At 32.3% G+C, this 15,885-nt stretch overlaps 3 protein-coding genes across 5 annotated transcripts in view; 1 reads left to right on the top strand and 2 right to left on the bottom strand.

The window, feature by feature from the left end:
- Nucleotides 1–8,407, top strand: part of LOC140059445 (uncharacterized) — a 146,610-nt gene extending 138,203 nt beyond the window's left edge. The window contains exons 1-3 of one of the 2 annotated variants that reach the window (XM_072105374.1): nt 5,030–5,207; nt 6,475–6,656; nt 7,534–8,407. In XM_072105374.1, coding sequence (XP_071961475.1) covers nt 5,045–5,207; nt 6,475–6,656; nt 7,534–7,917 — 729 coding nt within the window. In that variant the 5' untranslated portion in view covers nt 5,030–5,044 and the 3' untranslated portion in view covers nt 7,918–8,407. Of the gene's footprint in view, nt 1–5,029; nt 5,208–6,474; nt 6,657–7,533 lie in introns of those variants that run through there. The other variant, XR_011847187.1, reaches the window with a different exon arrangement.
- Nucleotides 1–15,885, bottom strand: part of LOC140059441 (plasma membrane calcium-transporting ATPase 1-like) — a 68,564-nt gene that overhangs the window by 21,328 nt on the left and 31,351 nt on the right. For both annotated transcript variants that reach the window (XM_072105367.1, XM_072105368.1), the window contains exons 4-5: nt 15,434–15,670; nt 4,290–4,415 (exon numbers count right to left, since the gene is read on the bottom strand). In XM_072105367.1, coding sequence (XP_071961468.1) covers nt 4,290–4,415; nt 15,434–15,670 — 363 coding nt within the window. The remainder of the gene's footprint in view (nt 1–4,289; nt 4,416–15,433; nt 15,671–15,885) is intronic.
- LOC140059444 (uncharacterized) lies at nt 6,650–9,101 on the bottom strand. Its single transcript, XM_072105373.1, has 3 exons — nt 8,787–9,101; nt 8,547–8,662; nt 6,650–7,461 (listed from the first exon to the last, which is right to left on the bottom strand). Exons 1-3 carry the CDS (start codon nt 9,070–9,072, stop codon nt 6,715–6,717), a joined length of 1,149 nt encoding a protein of 382 aa, XP_071961474.1. The 5' UTR covers nt 9,073–9,101; the 3' UTR covers nt 6,650–6,714.

Genomic DNA, 15,885 nt, shown 5'->3' with positions numbered 1-15,885 from the left:
ATACAGACTATGAATCTTAGCCCTCTAGAGCACCTAATATTTCGTGTAAAAGCCAAGAAATACAATTCTAATTTCCCTCCTCTTTCCCAAACATGGAATTGGAATTTGGTAGATGGAGTTAATACCACTGTATTCAGAACTAAAAAACAGTGTTTTTTTTTTGTTTGTTTTTGTTTTTTTTTTTGTGGATTTTTACTTTTATGTTGAACCAAAGAAACGATAAGGAATAAATTACCTTTATTCAATATAAAAAACAGTGCTATAAGTATGGTACACTGAGTGATTTTACATGTGACTTCTGGTAACAAAGTTCCATTACCATCTACACGAGGGGAGGGGCGCGTCAATTAAATAGACTTGTTTATTCAATTTTTGTTTGTATTATATTATAGTACAAACTAAAATACATTTTCCAAGGCATTGGAATGTAAAATGAAGTAATAACTGGAGTTGGTACGGCTGCACGATTCAAGGAACATTGAGCACATATCTAGAGTTTTTACGTTTAAAGAAAATATCGACAAATGATTTGCAGTTAATGAGCTAAGCAAACATACATTGTGACACTAACATTTAGAACACATGTAGAAAGCCGTTGTACGACTCTCTCACGTCTTCAAGCATTAATTATATAATTTCGTATTCCATAATATTTTTCAAGAGCATCCCTACAATAAATGTAGTATCAGAATTAAGCATGTTAATTTCTGTACATGATCCCTAAAATATTGATAATTAAGGTCGTGATTGTGGCTAACTAGTTTTTGATGGAAGGGTTTAGGAGGACCCCCGCCCCTGGTTCTTTTTTTAGCCCGAGGCAGGTGCGCAAACGCAAGATTTGCAAAGATAATCTGATTTGACATGTTAATGAGATTGCCACTTAGCTATTTCCAGATATGAATAGATATTGTCCTTGCCAATTTGATGGAATTTTAATATATAAAAATAATAATTTATGAAGAAGTGACAGTGATATTGATAGATAATAATGAGGTCATCATATTGATTATAATGATAATGATGATGACAGTAAAATCATCATAAATGAAGGCATAGATGAATAGTTACTGATATAATGGGAACTGTGTTTATACAAATGATATCGATGCTAATGATTATGATGCTAATGATTATGATAGCAATGATTATGATGCTAATGATTATGATGCTAATGATTATGATGCTAATGATTATGATAGCAATGATTATGATGCTAATGATTATGATGCTAATGATTATGATAGCAATGATTATGATAGCAATGATTATGATGCTAATGATTATGATGCTAATGAGTATGATGCTAATGAGTATGATGCTAATGATTATGATGCTAATGATAGCAATGATCATGATGCTACTAATGATTATGATAGCAATGATTATGATAGCAATGATTATGATAGCAATGACTATGATGCTGATGATTACATGGTGCTGATGATTATATGATGCTAAATGATTATGATAGCAATGATTATGATAGCAAAGATAATGATGGCAAAGATTATGATAGCAATGATTATGATGCTAATGAATACAATAGCAATGATTATGATGCTAATGATTATGATGCTAATGATTATGATAGCAATGATTATGATAGCAAAGATTATGATGCTAATGATTATGATGCTAATGATTATGATAGCAATGATTATGATAGCAATGATTATGATAGCAAAGATAATGATAGCAATGATTATGATAGCAAAGATAATGATAGCAATGATTATGATAGCAAAGATTATGATAGCAATGATTATGATGCTAATTATTATGATAGCAATGATTGATAGCAATGATTTTGATAGCAATGATTGATAGCAATGATTATGGTAGGAATAATTATGATAGCAATGAATGATAGCAATGATTATGATAGCAAAGATTATGATAGCAATGATTAAAGATGATTCTCATAATAATGTACATGTTGATTGTATGCATGATTATGATATTGATAATAATAATTTTATGATAATTATGATGATAATGTGTATATTTCATAATAATGATACAGTAATATACAGATTATTTAAAATGATGAATTATTTGATTAAATATCGCATTATATATAAATCATATTAAACAAATTTGATTGTAAATATCACTAGCCCATGACAGATTACCGACTGATAAAAATAGCTATAAACTATTTTAATGAAACTCTAAATTAACGTTCTGTGTATATTTAAACAGAAAAAATAATGTCAAAACACTGTAAAACGATTACTTATAAAATTTTCATAGAAAAGCAAGAAAAAGTACACATTTAAATGTCAGACGTCGTAATTACAAACAAACTTAGTAAATTATTCTAATACTCATTGCTTGAAGTCGCCAGTAAACAGCTCTTGTACTTTTTTATTCGTTATTAATATTATAATAACACATTTTTTTTCTATATTTAACCTTTGCAAGGAACCGAGCTGTGTTAATTGTGTATGCCTCTACGATAACAACTAAAAAGTCAAATTATTATTAATTTCTTTGTTTATAACAGTGACAAAAAAAAAATCAAAAAAAATATTACATTTAAATGCTACAGTTTATCCCATTATGTAAAAAAACTATAAACAAAATTTCTAAAGGTTGTCAGAACAATTATTAAATGTTGGTAATTTGATAGCTATACTTTTTATATTGTAAATGGTGTGTAAAGTATGAACCTCCATTCCCACCATGATCTTGTTTAATATAATCAACCAACTGTGATTCTGAGTTTTGATAATCCTAATTAACGCAGAAATAACGAAATAATTTCTTTTTTCTTTCTTTCCTTCCTATGAATTCAGAAAGGTTCAAGAATATTCTTTATAAATCGGAAGTACTGTTTTGTTCTGCGACAATTTGCCCTTTTATTTCATAACTTTAGTTCACATTTGCTGGTATTCTGACGCTATAAGGACCCTTAAGACGCAACACTTTAATACCTGATATTCATCAACCATCTTCGTTTCAATTTTCATGGCTCAATTTTAAATGGATGATGGTTGTTCATTTTTAAAGTATTCTAATAAAAAAAGAATTGTTTATGAATTATTGCAAATGATAGACGATGATCTTCATTGGTAAAAATATTTTCTCCGTCGTACTGACCATTCTACAATTAGTATTACGAATATTATTTGGTCAAATTTGTTTGCCAAGAAATCAAACATTTTGACAGTAAAATCTGCACGAATATACTAATATTATATGCCACAATTGTGAAAAAATTGTTCATTTGACTAATAAAATTTATATAATAAAAAATTGAGTATGACAAGTCAATTTGTAAAGTTATTTTTCATCTTAATAATTTTGTTAAATAAAAATTTTTTTTTTAAATACACTTCTAAATTTATGGAAGTATGCCATGCTCAACATTAGTAGAATTATGTGACGAGAGGATAAAGCTATATTTAGAATCAAGAAAAAAAAAGTTCAAAGTAGCACCCTCAAATAAAGGTCATAGTTCATGTCTAGCATACTGGCTGTCTTGCCACTTTTCTCTAAAGGGCAATTTACACTAGGAAAAATCGTTACCACGTATCAAAAATGACGAAATTATGTATGAACGTTGTAATTCCATTCCGTAATGAAGATGACTCGCATACCCTTGTGGCGAATTTAGAAAAAAAAGTGTTCTTACAAATTTGTAAAAACAAATTCCTTACAAATTTGAAAAAAAAGTATACAGTAACTAGAGCAAAGAAAATTAAACTGAAAATTGGCCGTTTAGAAAAAAGATTGAAAATCTAATTAAACACTTTTTTTGAAAAAAGCAAGGAAATTGGAAGTTTTTATGAGGACTAATCGGATGGTAAAAATAAACATTTCAATCAGTCATAGAAATATAAATCAGAAAAAAATATCCACAGTATTAAAAGTATTAAAAAGAGTATTAAAGATATTGTTATTATATAATTAAGTGTTTCTTTTAGATAATTCTGTGTTGTTATTTTTTATTAAAACAGGTAAACAATTTAATGTGACCTCCTCTATAATACATGCATTTTGTTAGGGCAAGTTCTTTAGGTGTAAACTTGAGATACTATAAGATTTAATCATTAGCGATATACTGGGCTAGTATTGTACTGGGCTAGTGCTGTATTGGGCTAGTAGGCTAGTGTTGTACTGGGCTAGTTGGCTAGTGTTATACTGGGCTAGTGTTGTACTGGGCTAGTGCATTAGTGTTATACTGGGCTGGTGGGCTAGTGTTGTACTTATTTTACAATTAATTTGAAAAAATCCAATTTATCCTTATTTAAGATTAGAAGGGACTAAGAACAAATTGTACCGACCTGATAGAAGCATGGGGTCAGTATCGACCCCTTTCTTTATGCTGTCAGACTCGCCTGTGAGGGAGCTCTCATCTATCTTTAAGTCGTTGCTGTGAATGATAACACCATCGGCTGGTAATAGATCACCTGACAATAAAGAAACAAACACCTTATTATTTGTATTATAGAAAATAATTTATATTGAGTAGAATATTGAGTAGAAAATTGACTAAGTATTGTATAATTACAAAGCAACAAAAATTATTTTCACTAATTTGGGACACCTAAACAAGGGATGCTTTCCAAGAAACAAGCACTATGATCATCCACAATTCAGGGGACATCCTTATTAAAGGGACACATTGTTGGGTCCAGAAGGTGTCACTTTAAGTTCTATGTTAATTTACTAAAATATTAGTTCAATCTTTAATTTATAACATTTGACTGTAGAACACCTTCCTTTGGGATGTCAGTATACATCCCAAGGATAAAGGGGACACTGTCCAAGAATATACGAGAAACAATAGTTTAAAGCTCTGTCTACATCATCAAACTTTATGTGACAAAAAAATTTGATGTGCCCATATATGGATATGATGACATCATACCACACATCATCAAATTGTATAAAAAAAAGTTGAACATGTTCAACTTTTTTTGATGTAGTCTATCAAAAAGTTGTCAAATTTTTATATTGACCAATCACAGTGTGTTATTTTTTTGATCAAATTTATTAAATCGAGCTCGCTCTCTCCGTATTTTTGTTTCTTGAAAAAATGTCTTCGCGACGATTGTCAACCGAAGAAAATGAAAAGTTTATTTCCCTGCTATTTGGTTCCCCCTGTTTGTGGGATACCAAATGCAGGGCCTACCATGATAGGGTCAAACGACAGCAAGCTGTCCAACAAATTGGAAAACAATTTGATCCGGAAATGCCTGGTAAACACTATTTTATTTAGTCATTATACAGATAGCGCATAGTAGGCTTAGCCCCTAGCTCTCGATACATTAGTTACGTAACTAAGTACACGTACGTCCCTAGAGTACGCTCCGCCCCGCGACGACCCATAAATAGGTCAACCACCCTTGACGTTCGACCTGCGACCTTGCACGCATATCAATTTATTCTTCCGGCGGCGGTGGGATAAAGCATCGCATTGCCTCCTCTCTCGCAAGCTACACCACACGCGGAACACTAGCTAGGCCTAGGCCGCCTATTTATATACTCTCTAGCCTAGGGCCTAGCTAGCCTACGTATTACCATGCATGGAGGAATTATTTCAAAATATTTTAAAATAATTCCTCCAGGACCATTCGCCAACTAGGCCTAGGCTAGCCTAATCTGATCAGGAGTAATAGGCCTAGCCTAGGCTAGAGGCCTAGCTAGGCTAGGGCCTAGGCTAGGCCTAGATTGAATTTTTTTTTCCATTATGAATCCAACGAACTAGGCTATGCCTAGCTAGGGCCTAGTATTACTTAGTAGGCTAGGCCCTACTTACAGAGTTACAGTATTCCCCGCGTTAGAGACTCTCTTTTAACAAGGAGAAATACGGCGGTAGGGCCTAGACTAGGCTATATAGTAGGCTGGGTCTACTAGGGCTAGCCTAGGCCTAACTAGATAGGGTATGCTTAGCTAGGAATGATTATATGAGTGAATAATATTTATAGTTATTTATTATACTGGGCTAGGCCTAATTTAATTATTATAATAACTACTACTCCTACTTCTAAACTACTACTCACTCTAAATAACGACTACTAGAGTAGGCCTCTTTTTTTAGGCCTAAGAAAGTAGCCTAGTTAGTATATACTATAAGTAGGGCCTATTAATTATTATTAACATGTAAGGACTTAGGGCCTATGTTTTAATTAATTAGAGTAGGCCTAGGCCTAATTTTACCTAATAACTACTAGGCTAGAGTAGGCCTCTTTTTTTTAGGCCCAAGAAAGTAGCCTAGTTACTAGTTAGTATAAGTAGGGCCTATAAATTATTATATAGTATGTAAGGACTTAACTTTATTATCTAGGTAAGACCATATGTTTATTCCCTGTTTATTAAATGTTTAATCTAGTATGTATGTACTGTATGAAGGAAAATATATGAATGTGAATAATGATTAATAATTAGGCTAATATATAAATAAATGAATAGTAGGCCTACTATAACATCATATTTACCACATTTATTACATTTTTTTATTCACAGAAACTGAAGTAAAAAACAAAATCAACGCACTGCGGACATATTATCGGTGTGAGAAAAGAAAAGAGAAAGAAAGCAAGACTAGTGGGAGTGGGTCGTTAAATTGCTACACATCAAGATGGCCCTTTTTTACAAGCCTATCCTTCTTGGCAGATCATGTAACTCCAAGAAAATCAACATCATCTGTAAGTTGTTTTTTTTTTATAGGTGAGGGTTAAGATTGGTCCTTAAAGTTTTTAATGGTCAATTATATTGCCATGGAAGAGGTTGCACTTCATTTACATAGTGACAAAATTGTTCTCTAATATCTTTAGCAATTGATGTACTATTATTGCTGCCTTGACTATCTAAGTTCTGAAGCTTTGATACTGCTTCCGCTGACATTTCCTCCCCATTTGCCCTTAAGTAATTGTGCAGCACACATGTGCATAGCACAACCTTCTGGCAATTAGACGGGACTAGCATTATTTTAGAGTGAAAGATTCTGAATCGGTTAGCAAGATGTCCAAATACATTCTCTACTACTCGGCGGCCCCGGCTTAACCTGTAATTGTAGGCTCTCTTCTCCCTTGATAATCCTCTTTGAGGGTATGGCTTCATGATGTTCCTGTGTAGAGGAAAGGCATCATCGGCAAGTATGACATGAGGTGTGACTATGTCAGATCCTGGCAACTTGCAAGGTTCTGGAATATTTAGCATGTTGCTTTCCGATGTCAGTGCCTGCCAAAGCGTTGAATTTCGCAGCACACCGCCATCACTTATCCTTCCGTTGCATCCAACATCAATGTATAGAAATCTATAGTTAGCATCCACTAATGCCATCAAGACGATAGAGTGGGTCCCCTTGTAATTATAATAGAATGAACCAGACTTGGGAGGACACTGCATAGTGATATGCTTTCCATCGATGGACCCAATACAATTGGGAAACTGCCATTTTTGGAAATAGTCATTGGAAACTTTTCTCCACTCATCTTGTGTTGATGGAGTCTAAAAAAAGATGAAAATTAAAATGTATACAGAATGTATTATTATTAATATATTTTATTTTTTTATTTTTAGATGAACCCATGTATCTCAGAGCCAAGCCAGGAACAACTTAATTCAGATTCCCCTCTACAAGAATTTCCCCCTCTACAAGAATTTCCCCCTCTATCAGAATTTCTCCCTCTATCAGAACTTCCCTCTCTACCAGAATTGTCCCTCCTACCACCAGTTTCAGCAATTCCCCCTCCATTAAAAAAATCCAAAAAAGAAAAAAGGTCAAATCAAGATGATGAACTAATAAATAAATCACTTCAAGTCTTGCTGTCAGCTGATAATAATGGTCCAGAAGAACGTTTTGGAAGCTATGTGGCCGCTGAACTTAAGAGAATTGGAGATCGCAAAAAAATTAACCTAATTAAATTAAAAATTCAGGAAATTATTTGTCAATCCGAAGACTAATATAATAAATTAAAGACACTTTTTACTAAATTTTTTAAATCTAATTTTAAAGATATATTGTCCCCATGCCATTTTAATATTACATAATAGTTATTCCCTTTGGCCAAAAAAAGTGTTTTACCTGAAAAAACTGTAATTTAAAGCAAAAAATAGTCAAATTGTCTGTCAGAATATGGGGTTTTTGTTAAAAAATACAATATGAGCCTATTACAAAATTTGAAAAATAAGTTGATTTTAATAGTCTGCTATAAATACAAGCATGCATTGCGCGTAGATAGATATCTTTGTTTTGCTTCTGTGATACACCCATTTGGTGTGATATCGTAAAGGAAATGATCTGGTTTAAGGTTTTTAAATAAGTTTTTAAATATAAGTTGCAGTGAAAGTGTCTTTAACAAATTCGACTTCTTAATTATTAATTTTATTTTAAAGTATTTAATGAGAACAGGTAAGGGTGGAGTGCAATAAATTGATAAAAATGTTATTTTTATGGAATGCGTCAATAAAGTGTTTTTGCACATTATAGGTGTTCTGTTTTATTGTACTACCATGATGACTTTATCATACAGTATTGAGAAAGTAGATATTTTTTAATGTGTTTGACAGTTTTTTTGAAAGCGATGGCTTACCTTCATGTACTCATCTTTTAGGCTGTCATATATTGCCTCGCATACTTCAGGTATCAACTTGCTGATAGACTGCTTAGAAATGCGATGTTGATAGGCCAAGCTTGTGTAAGATTCTCCTGAAATAAAATATTAATGTAAAGTACTAAAAGTTATACAATGAAGCAACTACGCCAGGTAACAGATTAAACTGAAGTAGAGGATTGGCCATTATTACTATTTTATAATAAAATTAATACTTACCAGTGGCCAGGAACCTCAAAGTTACACTTAAACGATGGTGTGCTGGGATTGCTTCCCGAAAGACTGTGTCCTTCCTACTAATAGTAGGCCCCACAAGTTTCAATAAGTGATCAAATAGTATGTGATCCATTCGTATATAATTCTCAAACCCTTTTCTGTCTTCCGTTCTTAACTCTCTCATTAGTGTCTCGCATGCTCCCAATTCATTTCTTCTCGCAAGCCAAGGTTTAATCCACATCCTCTTTTCTTTTTTCTTTTCTTCATTCTCTCTCTTTCTTTTTAACATAATACCAGTAATGAGACACACAGCAGCCACCTTCTCCTGCTCCATCTTTCTACTATTTGATTAAATTTGATATTAAAAAATTTGATAGTGTAGACGTTTAAAATTATGAAACACCTTTTGACCAATAAAAAAACACTAAAAGTCATACCAACCAATCAGATTTGTTAATTACGTTTCATCAAAGTGCATCAAATTATTGATGTATTTTGACGATATTGTTTCATCAAATTTTATTTGATACTTTTTTGATAAATTTTGATGATGTAGACAGAGCTTAACACTATAGCCAATCTCTAATTAAGGAACATTTTGTTGGGTCCTGTAGGTATTCCCTTAAAGGACAACTTGACCGAGGTGCATCACAAAATCTACTTAAAGAGTCCAGATAAGCAAAAGAAACAATAACAAAAATCAAAATTTATATTTTTTACGATTTATTTACTATGTGTTTACTATAGATAGAGATTCTACTGTACATCAAATACGCAAATAAATATTAAACTCAATCCCATTTATCACAAATAACAAAATATAAAAAAAAAAATCATTAATACTATTTGATATCAACACTAAATAATATATTGCATTATTTAAACTTTAAATTCATTTGATGAATACAGATATAAATTAATGTTTTTATGATTAATTTTTATCAAAATGCATCCATATTGCTTATAAATGACCTTTAAAAAAGAAGATATGAAATATTCTGACCGCAAGTTACTTGTGTAAAAAAAATAAAAGGTAAATAAATTCAATGAACTCTCATATTTATTTCTTGCAGCATATTCCAAGTAGTCAGATCGATCTCTGACTCTGCTATGCTACAAAAGCTGAACAATTATCATCACACGATTTTCACACCACTTTTTCTTGCTAACTTGCAGAGTTTTCACAACCCAACATTGCTTCTCCACAAACTATGTCTGGTGTCAGAAGGTACAGGTCTGTCTGCTGAATAACGGTGCTGTATATGGAGCTGGGTCCCATTAGGCATTTGAAATCAGCATTGCTGACTCTTATGACAGCCCCTGCATCTAGTATCTGCCTCAGAACTCTGCTCAAGGTGGGCACTGGACGAGAGAAGCCCTTGATCAATGTTGGGACCAATCAGGGTGCTTTAAACAGTCCTGGCTTTGTTTGTATCAAACCTGTTAGTGGCGGCAATTATCGCTGTTGGTTTCAATTGAATAAAATATTTAAAAAAAATGTTTTTTGATGTGCTACACTCTTTATGTTGTTGTGCAGTGTCCTCACTTCAGAAGACCTTGTCTGGCACAAATGTCTGATGATTCTTTTATATTTGGATATTTTTTCTCTGTGATTGTTGTCAACTTGCAGCTTCATCACGTGCCAGAGTTGCTTCTGTACAACAACTTCAAAATGTCCAGGCCTTAATACCTAATTTTTTCCTTATAAACTTCATATTTGGATGTCTTCTTCACATCTTTGCTGTGATAAGATCTTGTTAAATGTCCTCTTTATTAAAAATAATAATAGTTCATTCTTATATATCGCATATAAGCAAGCTCTCAATGTGCTGCACATTATTACCAGTCGTTTTTTGGATCAAACACATAAAAACTTCAACACAGCGGATTAAAAATTATCTAATCCTCTTTCCAATACTGTTTAAAACTTTAAAAAGATATTGTCTTTACACTCTGTCCTGTATCTTGTAAATTGCAAGATTTCTTTAATGAACTTATGCAAGGTCAAATGATAACCTTTTCAAAATGACTCGCTTATTTGACAAATTGCTGCAAGTTTTAATTCATTATCTTCTATGTAACTGTGATAATGTTGGTGGATGACAGTGAAACAGACATCAACCTCACCCTCCTACTAATAACACGAGGTTATTCAATCGACATATTTAATCTCTTTTGGATTTCTTCGAACAAAAAGTCAGTGACATAAAACGAGTTCTGAATTGCTTTGTTTCAATTAAGGTTTAGTCTCGCGAGAGTTTGAAAAAGGATCTTGACTCGCAACGATACGATGATAAACGTGATCTACCGGTACAGTCCACCACATAAGTCTAGTTATAGCAGACACTGGTATGTATGTTATTTCGCAGTCAGATTTTTTTCATACATACAATTACCAACAAAATAATTATATATCAGACTGTACACTATTATTGGTAGAGAGATAATTAAATATGGCATGCAAAATGTGCCTTAAGTTAATTAAAGTTGAACAGGTAAGTTTCAGATTAACAATAAATACTCTGGTAAGCTAGAACAGTAATTCACTTAAGTCTTTATTCACTATAATTACTTCTATTTTTATTTATTATGTAACATGTTATTTTCACCGTTGATAATGTGAGAATGTTTTTAATAAACATTCATCCTTCAATCAACTATTAAATGGAAACATCCTGAGATGTTCAATCTCGATTGGTTGCGACCTTTCTTATCTCAGCAATTTATTGGGCATGCTGTTTTGTATGGGAGTGAATTTGAATTGTTGTATAGTGTGGATAAATGACGACGAAACTTGTTGTATGAATTGATAAAGCAGGGGATGTCTCTACACAGGGGATTCCTAACGACATATAACGCAATGCCGTACGCAATGGTTGCTAACTACATAAAGTAATTAAGTGTGTCTTTAATCAATTAATTTTACATTATGCAACTAACATAGACAGAATACACAAGTAGGAACATTATTAAACTGGATGGTTTTAAGTCTGACAGCTTCTAGCTGAGATACCTGCCAGGAATACCACTTTTCTATAAAGGAAATTCGACAAGCAAAACGTTCATACCATTAAAAATGCCATCCTGAATACCAGACTTCCCAGAAAACCAGACATATTTGGCCAGCACAAAGGTGTCCAGTATTGTGAGAGTTGACTGTGCATGGAAATTGAATATAGAAATTGATTGGCATGGGTATGTTGATGTTTTTCCCATCTCAATAAATTCCTAAAGTCACAATTATGACCATTATGCAACGGTCATTACATTCATCACAATTACACTATCTCTCAAGGTCTCATTTGCTTGCGAAATGAAGTGCTAAAATGAACTATCGACCATTTACTAACGGGTCAACCAACTAAGTCACTTAAAAAATAAACTGTTTAATTTGATCGGCAGAACAACAACGGGCTAATATCTGTATTATTATCTGAATTTTTTATACCTATAAGAAAAAAAGTGTCGAGCAGAAAAATCCTTTTTTTTTGTACGTTGGGATTACATTTAGACCATGATTCTGGATACTAATTATAAAAAAGATTGTGTCTATAATGTTCACCAAATTTTCGAATATTTCAACCAATTTAAGTCCCTAGATTACGTTTCATAAGAACTTTAATTTGTTTCTACGCAACAATGAAACAAAAACTGAAATTACATATTTCAATAAATATTAATATTGTATAAATGCTTGTACAGTACTAAACTATAATGCAATGTATATACAGGTAATTAAATGTTATAATATACAGTCATTTATATATTTAATTTTAAATATTTCAAATTATACTATAATGATTTAAAATATATTATTAATAAAACATGATATAAGTTTTAATATGATACTGCAAATAGAAATCTCGCAACCTTTCATTCATATGGTAATTACCCATCATTACCATACCAAATTTAGAAGGTCATTTTCTGTGGCCATTTTCTGTGGTCAGCTGCGAAAAACAAAACCACATTCATTGGTAGCAAGTGTTGCTTAATTACCTTGATACCGAATCTACAAGTTATTTTGAGTAAATTTAAATATAGCTGTAACATAGTAACATATTGTAAACAGGTTGTGTGAGATATTAGACGGACTGACATTTGATAGTGGTTTGATTTTCATAGAACAATAAATTAACTATTTTATGTTTTCCAATTTTACAAATTCTATGAAAGGCTAATCAAATTTGGTAGAAAACAACTTTCTGTAATAAAAAATTCAAATATCAATCGTGTTGCTCATTCTATCTTGCGCATCAAATTCATCCAGTCACTGTCCTAAAATATCTTTTGGTCATCTTTAGTCTTTTCAATGTGTGTGAACTTTCAGATGTTGGTACCATTCTGTTCTCAAGGTTTCCTAATAACTAAATATTACAAGACTTGTAGTAGAGGTTGTTTTTCCAGAGTTTCTGGTCCCGAAAGAGTTACATTTATCAATAAGGCATTCAAGTATATTAAATAAATGTGGGTTTCTCTCTTTTTTAAAAAAAGAAATGGAACCTGGTTTAAAAGAAAGAGTTGGCAGAATACAGTGCATACCAAAATAAACACCATTTAACAGATATGTTATGAAGCCTTATGGTTTTTACTATACTGTATACTAAAGAAGTCCATGATGCCAAAAGAAGATGGAATAAAAAAATAATCAACAGGCCTACGTCATCAATGTCGAAATAATGTTTTATTGGATAGTTTTAAGTAAAAATCTATTTTAATAATTACTATTTATAGACAGGACAATAAAAATATGATATTGGCAAACATATGATCAACTATCTTATATAACACAATAAAAAGCTTTTAAAAATACCAAAAAATCTATAAATCTTTCATACATATAATTGTAATCAATGAAAAGTGGATGAATTATGATTTTAAAAATCAATAATTACGATAAGTAAGAAAAAAAAACAACTGCTGTGGTTGTAAAAGATAAAAAGGAAAATCTAACAAAATTGAATTCTTTGTTCATAAAGTGAGATGTAAATTTGACTAGAATTGAAATTGTCAATATGCTTGTAATTACAATAATCGGCATTAATAACCAGAGCAGTTTCCATGGAAACATCACTTCCGTGCATCTGTTGTTGGTACATTGAAAGAAGAAAATCATGATAATCTTTAAATGGCTTCATGAATACAAGGTCTACGTTAATTGTACATGATACTGCATCGTCGAGGCTGTTACAATCTTACTTATCTCTATGAATCTTGGCAACCTGTGCGCTTTATGGCGTTTAATGCCACGGTTAGTAGCGATATTGTGAAGCTAACTGCCAGATTTGAAAGACCTTTACATTGAGTGAATTTACAAATCATAGTCTTTAGTATATGACTTCATACAATTAGTAATTCAAGAGATGTAGTCTGCTCGTAAGGTCAACATTGGACGTACTAGTGTATCTGACAATTGTCCGTGACATTTGTAGCGTATTGCATAATCATGCCATTTTACTCAATCTTTAAATTTGAAACATTTTTTAATCAATCAATGAAACATTATCTGTACAATATCAGTATCCTTTAAAGATGTATTGTCCCTTTGACTAATTCAAAAAAATATTTTTTTTTTTTCGAAAAAAGTGGGTCATTTTGAAGTATCATATCGTTATTAACTTTCACCAAAAATTAGTTGAAAAACAATTAATTTAACCGAAATACAGACGTTTTTTGGTTCAAAAAATAACTTTTACTTCCAGTCAAAGTTTTCTATCAAAACACATCTCATAATGCAATGCGCTTATTTGACTACTCTGTATGCATAATCATAAAACTTCCTCGCGATCTGTGTGAAAACACCTTCTCAACCGCGACGTGTTGTAAACAATCCTAATTAGCATCATGTATAATGCATACTCATGGTTTGAAATCTTTGTTTACTTTCGCTCATGACGTTTTACCAGACGAAATGTAATCAATTAATTTACCTGTTAATTACGTAAACTTGTTGTTTTTGCCTCGAATTTTCGACCTAAAGTGAGTAACTTTAATATTACTTTCATATGTTCAATTTAAATTTAGAATAATTTTTTTTTCATTTTTTGTGTTTCAAAGGACAATACATCTTTAAACTGTGAATATGAGATAGAGATTGTTACAACCGACACATTCCTTACCACAGCCTGGCGTGTGCCATGCACGAAATATATGTGAAACACCGTAATATGACACGCAGGCAATATGAGTGACACGCATATTATCTGCGTGACACACATATTGCTTTCATACTACATTGAACAAGGTCCCAGATATCCAGATGGGAATGTGGCACAAAAAAATCCTGTGATTAGCCCGGCTATAGTAAAAGATAATTGACAGGGGTCATTTCAAAGTTATTCTACTGAAGTTACTGCAGTAATATATGAGTAATTTTAATGAGGCAGTCTCTGTAATATATAGTAACTGCAGAATATAAACATGGACCCTTACTCCATGCTACAATATTTTTATTGTTAAGATCTACTGCATTAAGCATTAAACATTTTATGTGACAAAAAAATGTGATGTACTCATATATGGACATGTCATATCACCACCATATTTGGGCACATCGCACTTTTTTTGTTAAACTAGTTTAATAGTGTAGACAGAGCTTAAGAAATAAGACAAAACCTTTACGAGACAAATAAACATGGGACATATCTTACCGTATTTACAGATGGCAATATCACCGACTACTATATCGGCAACGATGATTTGAACGATTTCCCCGGCTCGTATCACCGACATTTTATGTTCCTGGTCGAGCTTGTCTTTCAAACCACGGAACTGACGCTCTTTGGAATAGTCATTGAATGCGGTTACTAATACAACGATTAAAATGGCAACCAGAATGGCAACACCTTCGAACCACTCCGCCTCACTTTCAGCGCCCCCTTCCTTATCTAAAAAAAAGGAGAAAAAAAAAACAGATTTAAATTTAATTAATTTTATATGTCAGAACTACTGGAGGATCGCTATATAAACATGCGTGCATATAGCATGTAAAAAATGGTTTCTAACTTCGTTTCAACCGTTCCAGATGGAGCTGTTAAGGTCTGTCTACACAATCAAACTTTATGTGACAAAAAAATGTCATGTGCCCATACATGGACATCAT

Source organism: Antedon mediterranea, chromosome 9 (assembly GCF_964355755.1).
Source record: "Antedon mediterranea chromosome 9, ecAntMedi1.1, whole genome shotgun sequence".
Taxonomy (NCBI): Eukaryota; Metazoa; Echinodermata; class Crinoidea; order Comatulida; family Antedonidae; genus Antedon; species Antedon mediterranea.
The sequence above is the reverse complement of the archived record's forward strand: the minus strand, read 5'-3'. Positions and strand labels throughout refer to the sequence as shown.

Coding starts and splice junctions, on each gene's coding strand:
- LOC140059444 (XM_072105373.1), bottom strand. CDS start 9,072: ATGTTAAAAAGAAAGAGAGAGAATGAAGAAAAGAAAAAAGAAAAGAGG. Junction 8,663..8,786: donor TTTGAGGTTCCTGGCCACTG/GTAAGTATTAAT, acceptor ATTTTATTTCAG/GAGAATCTTACACAAGCTTG. Junction 7,462..8,546: donor TAAAAGATGAGTACATGAAG/GTAAGCCATCGC, acceptor ATCTTTTTTTAG/ACTCCATCAACACAAGATGA.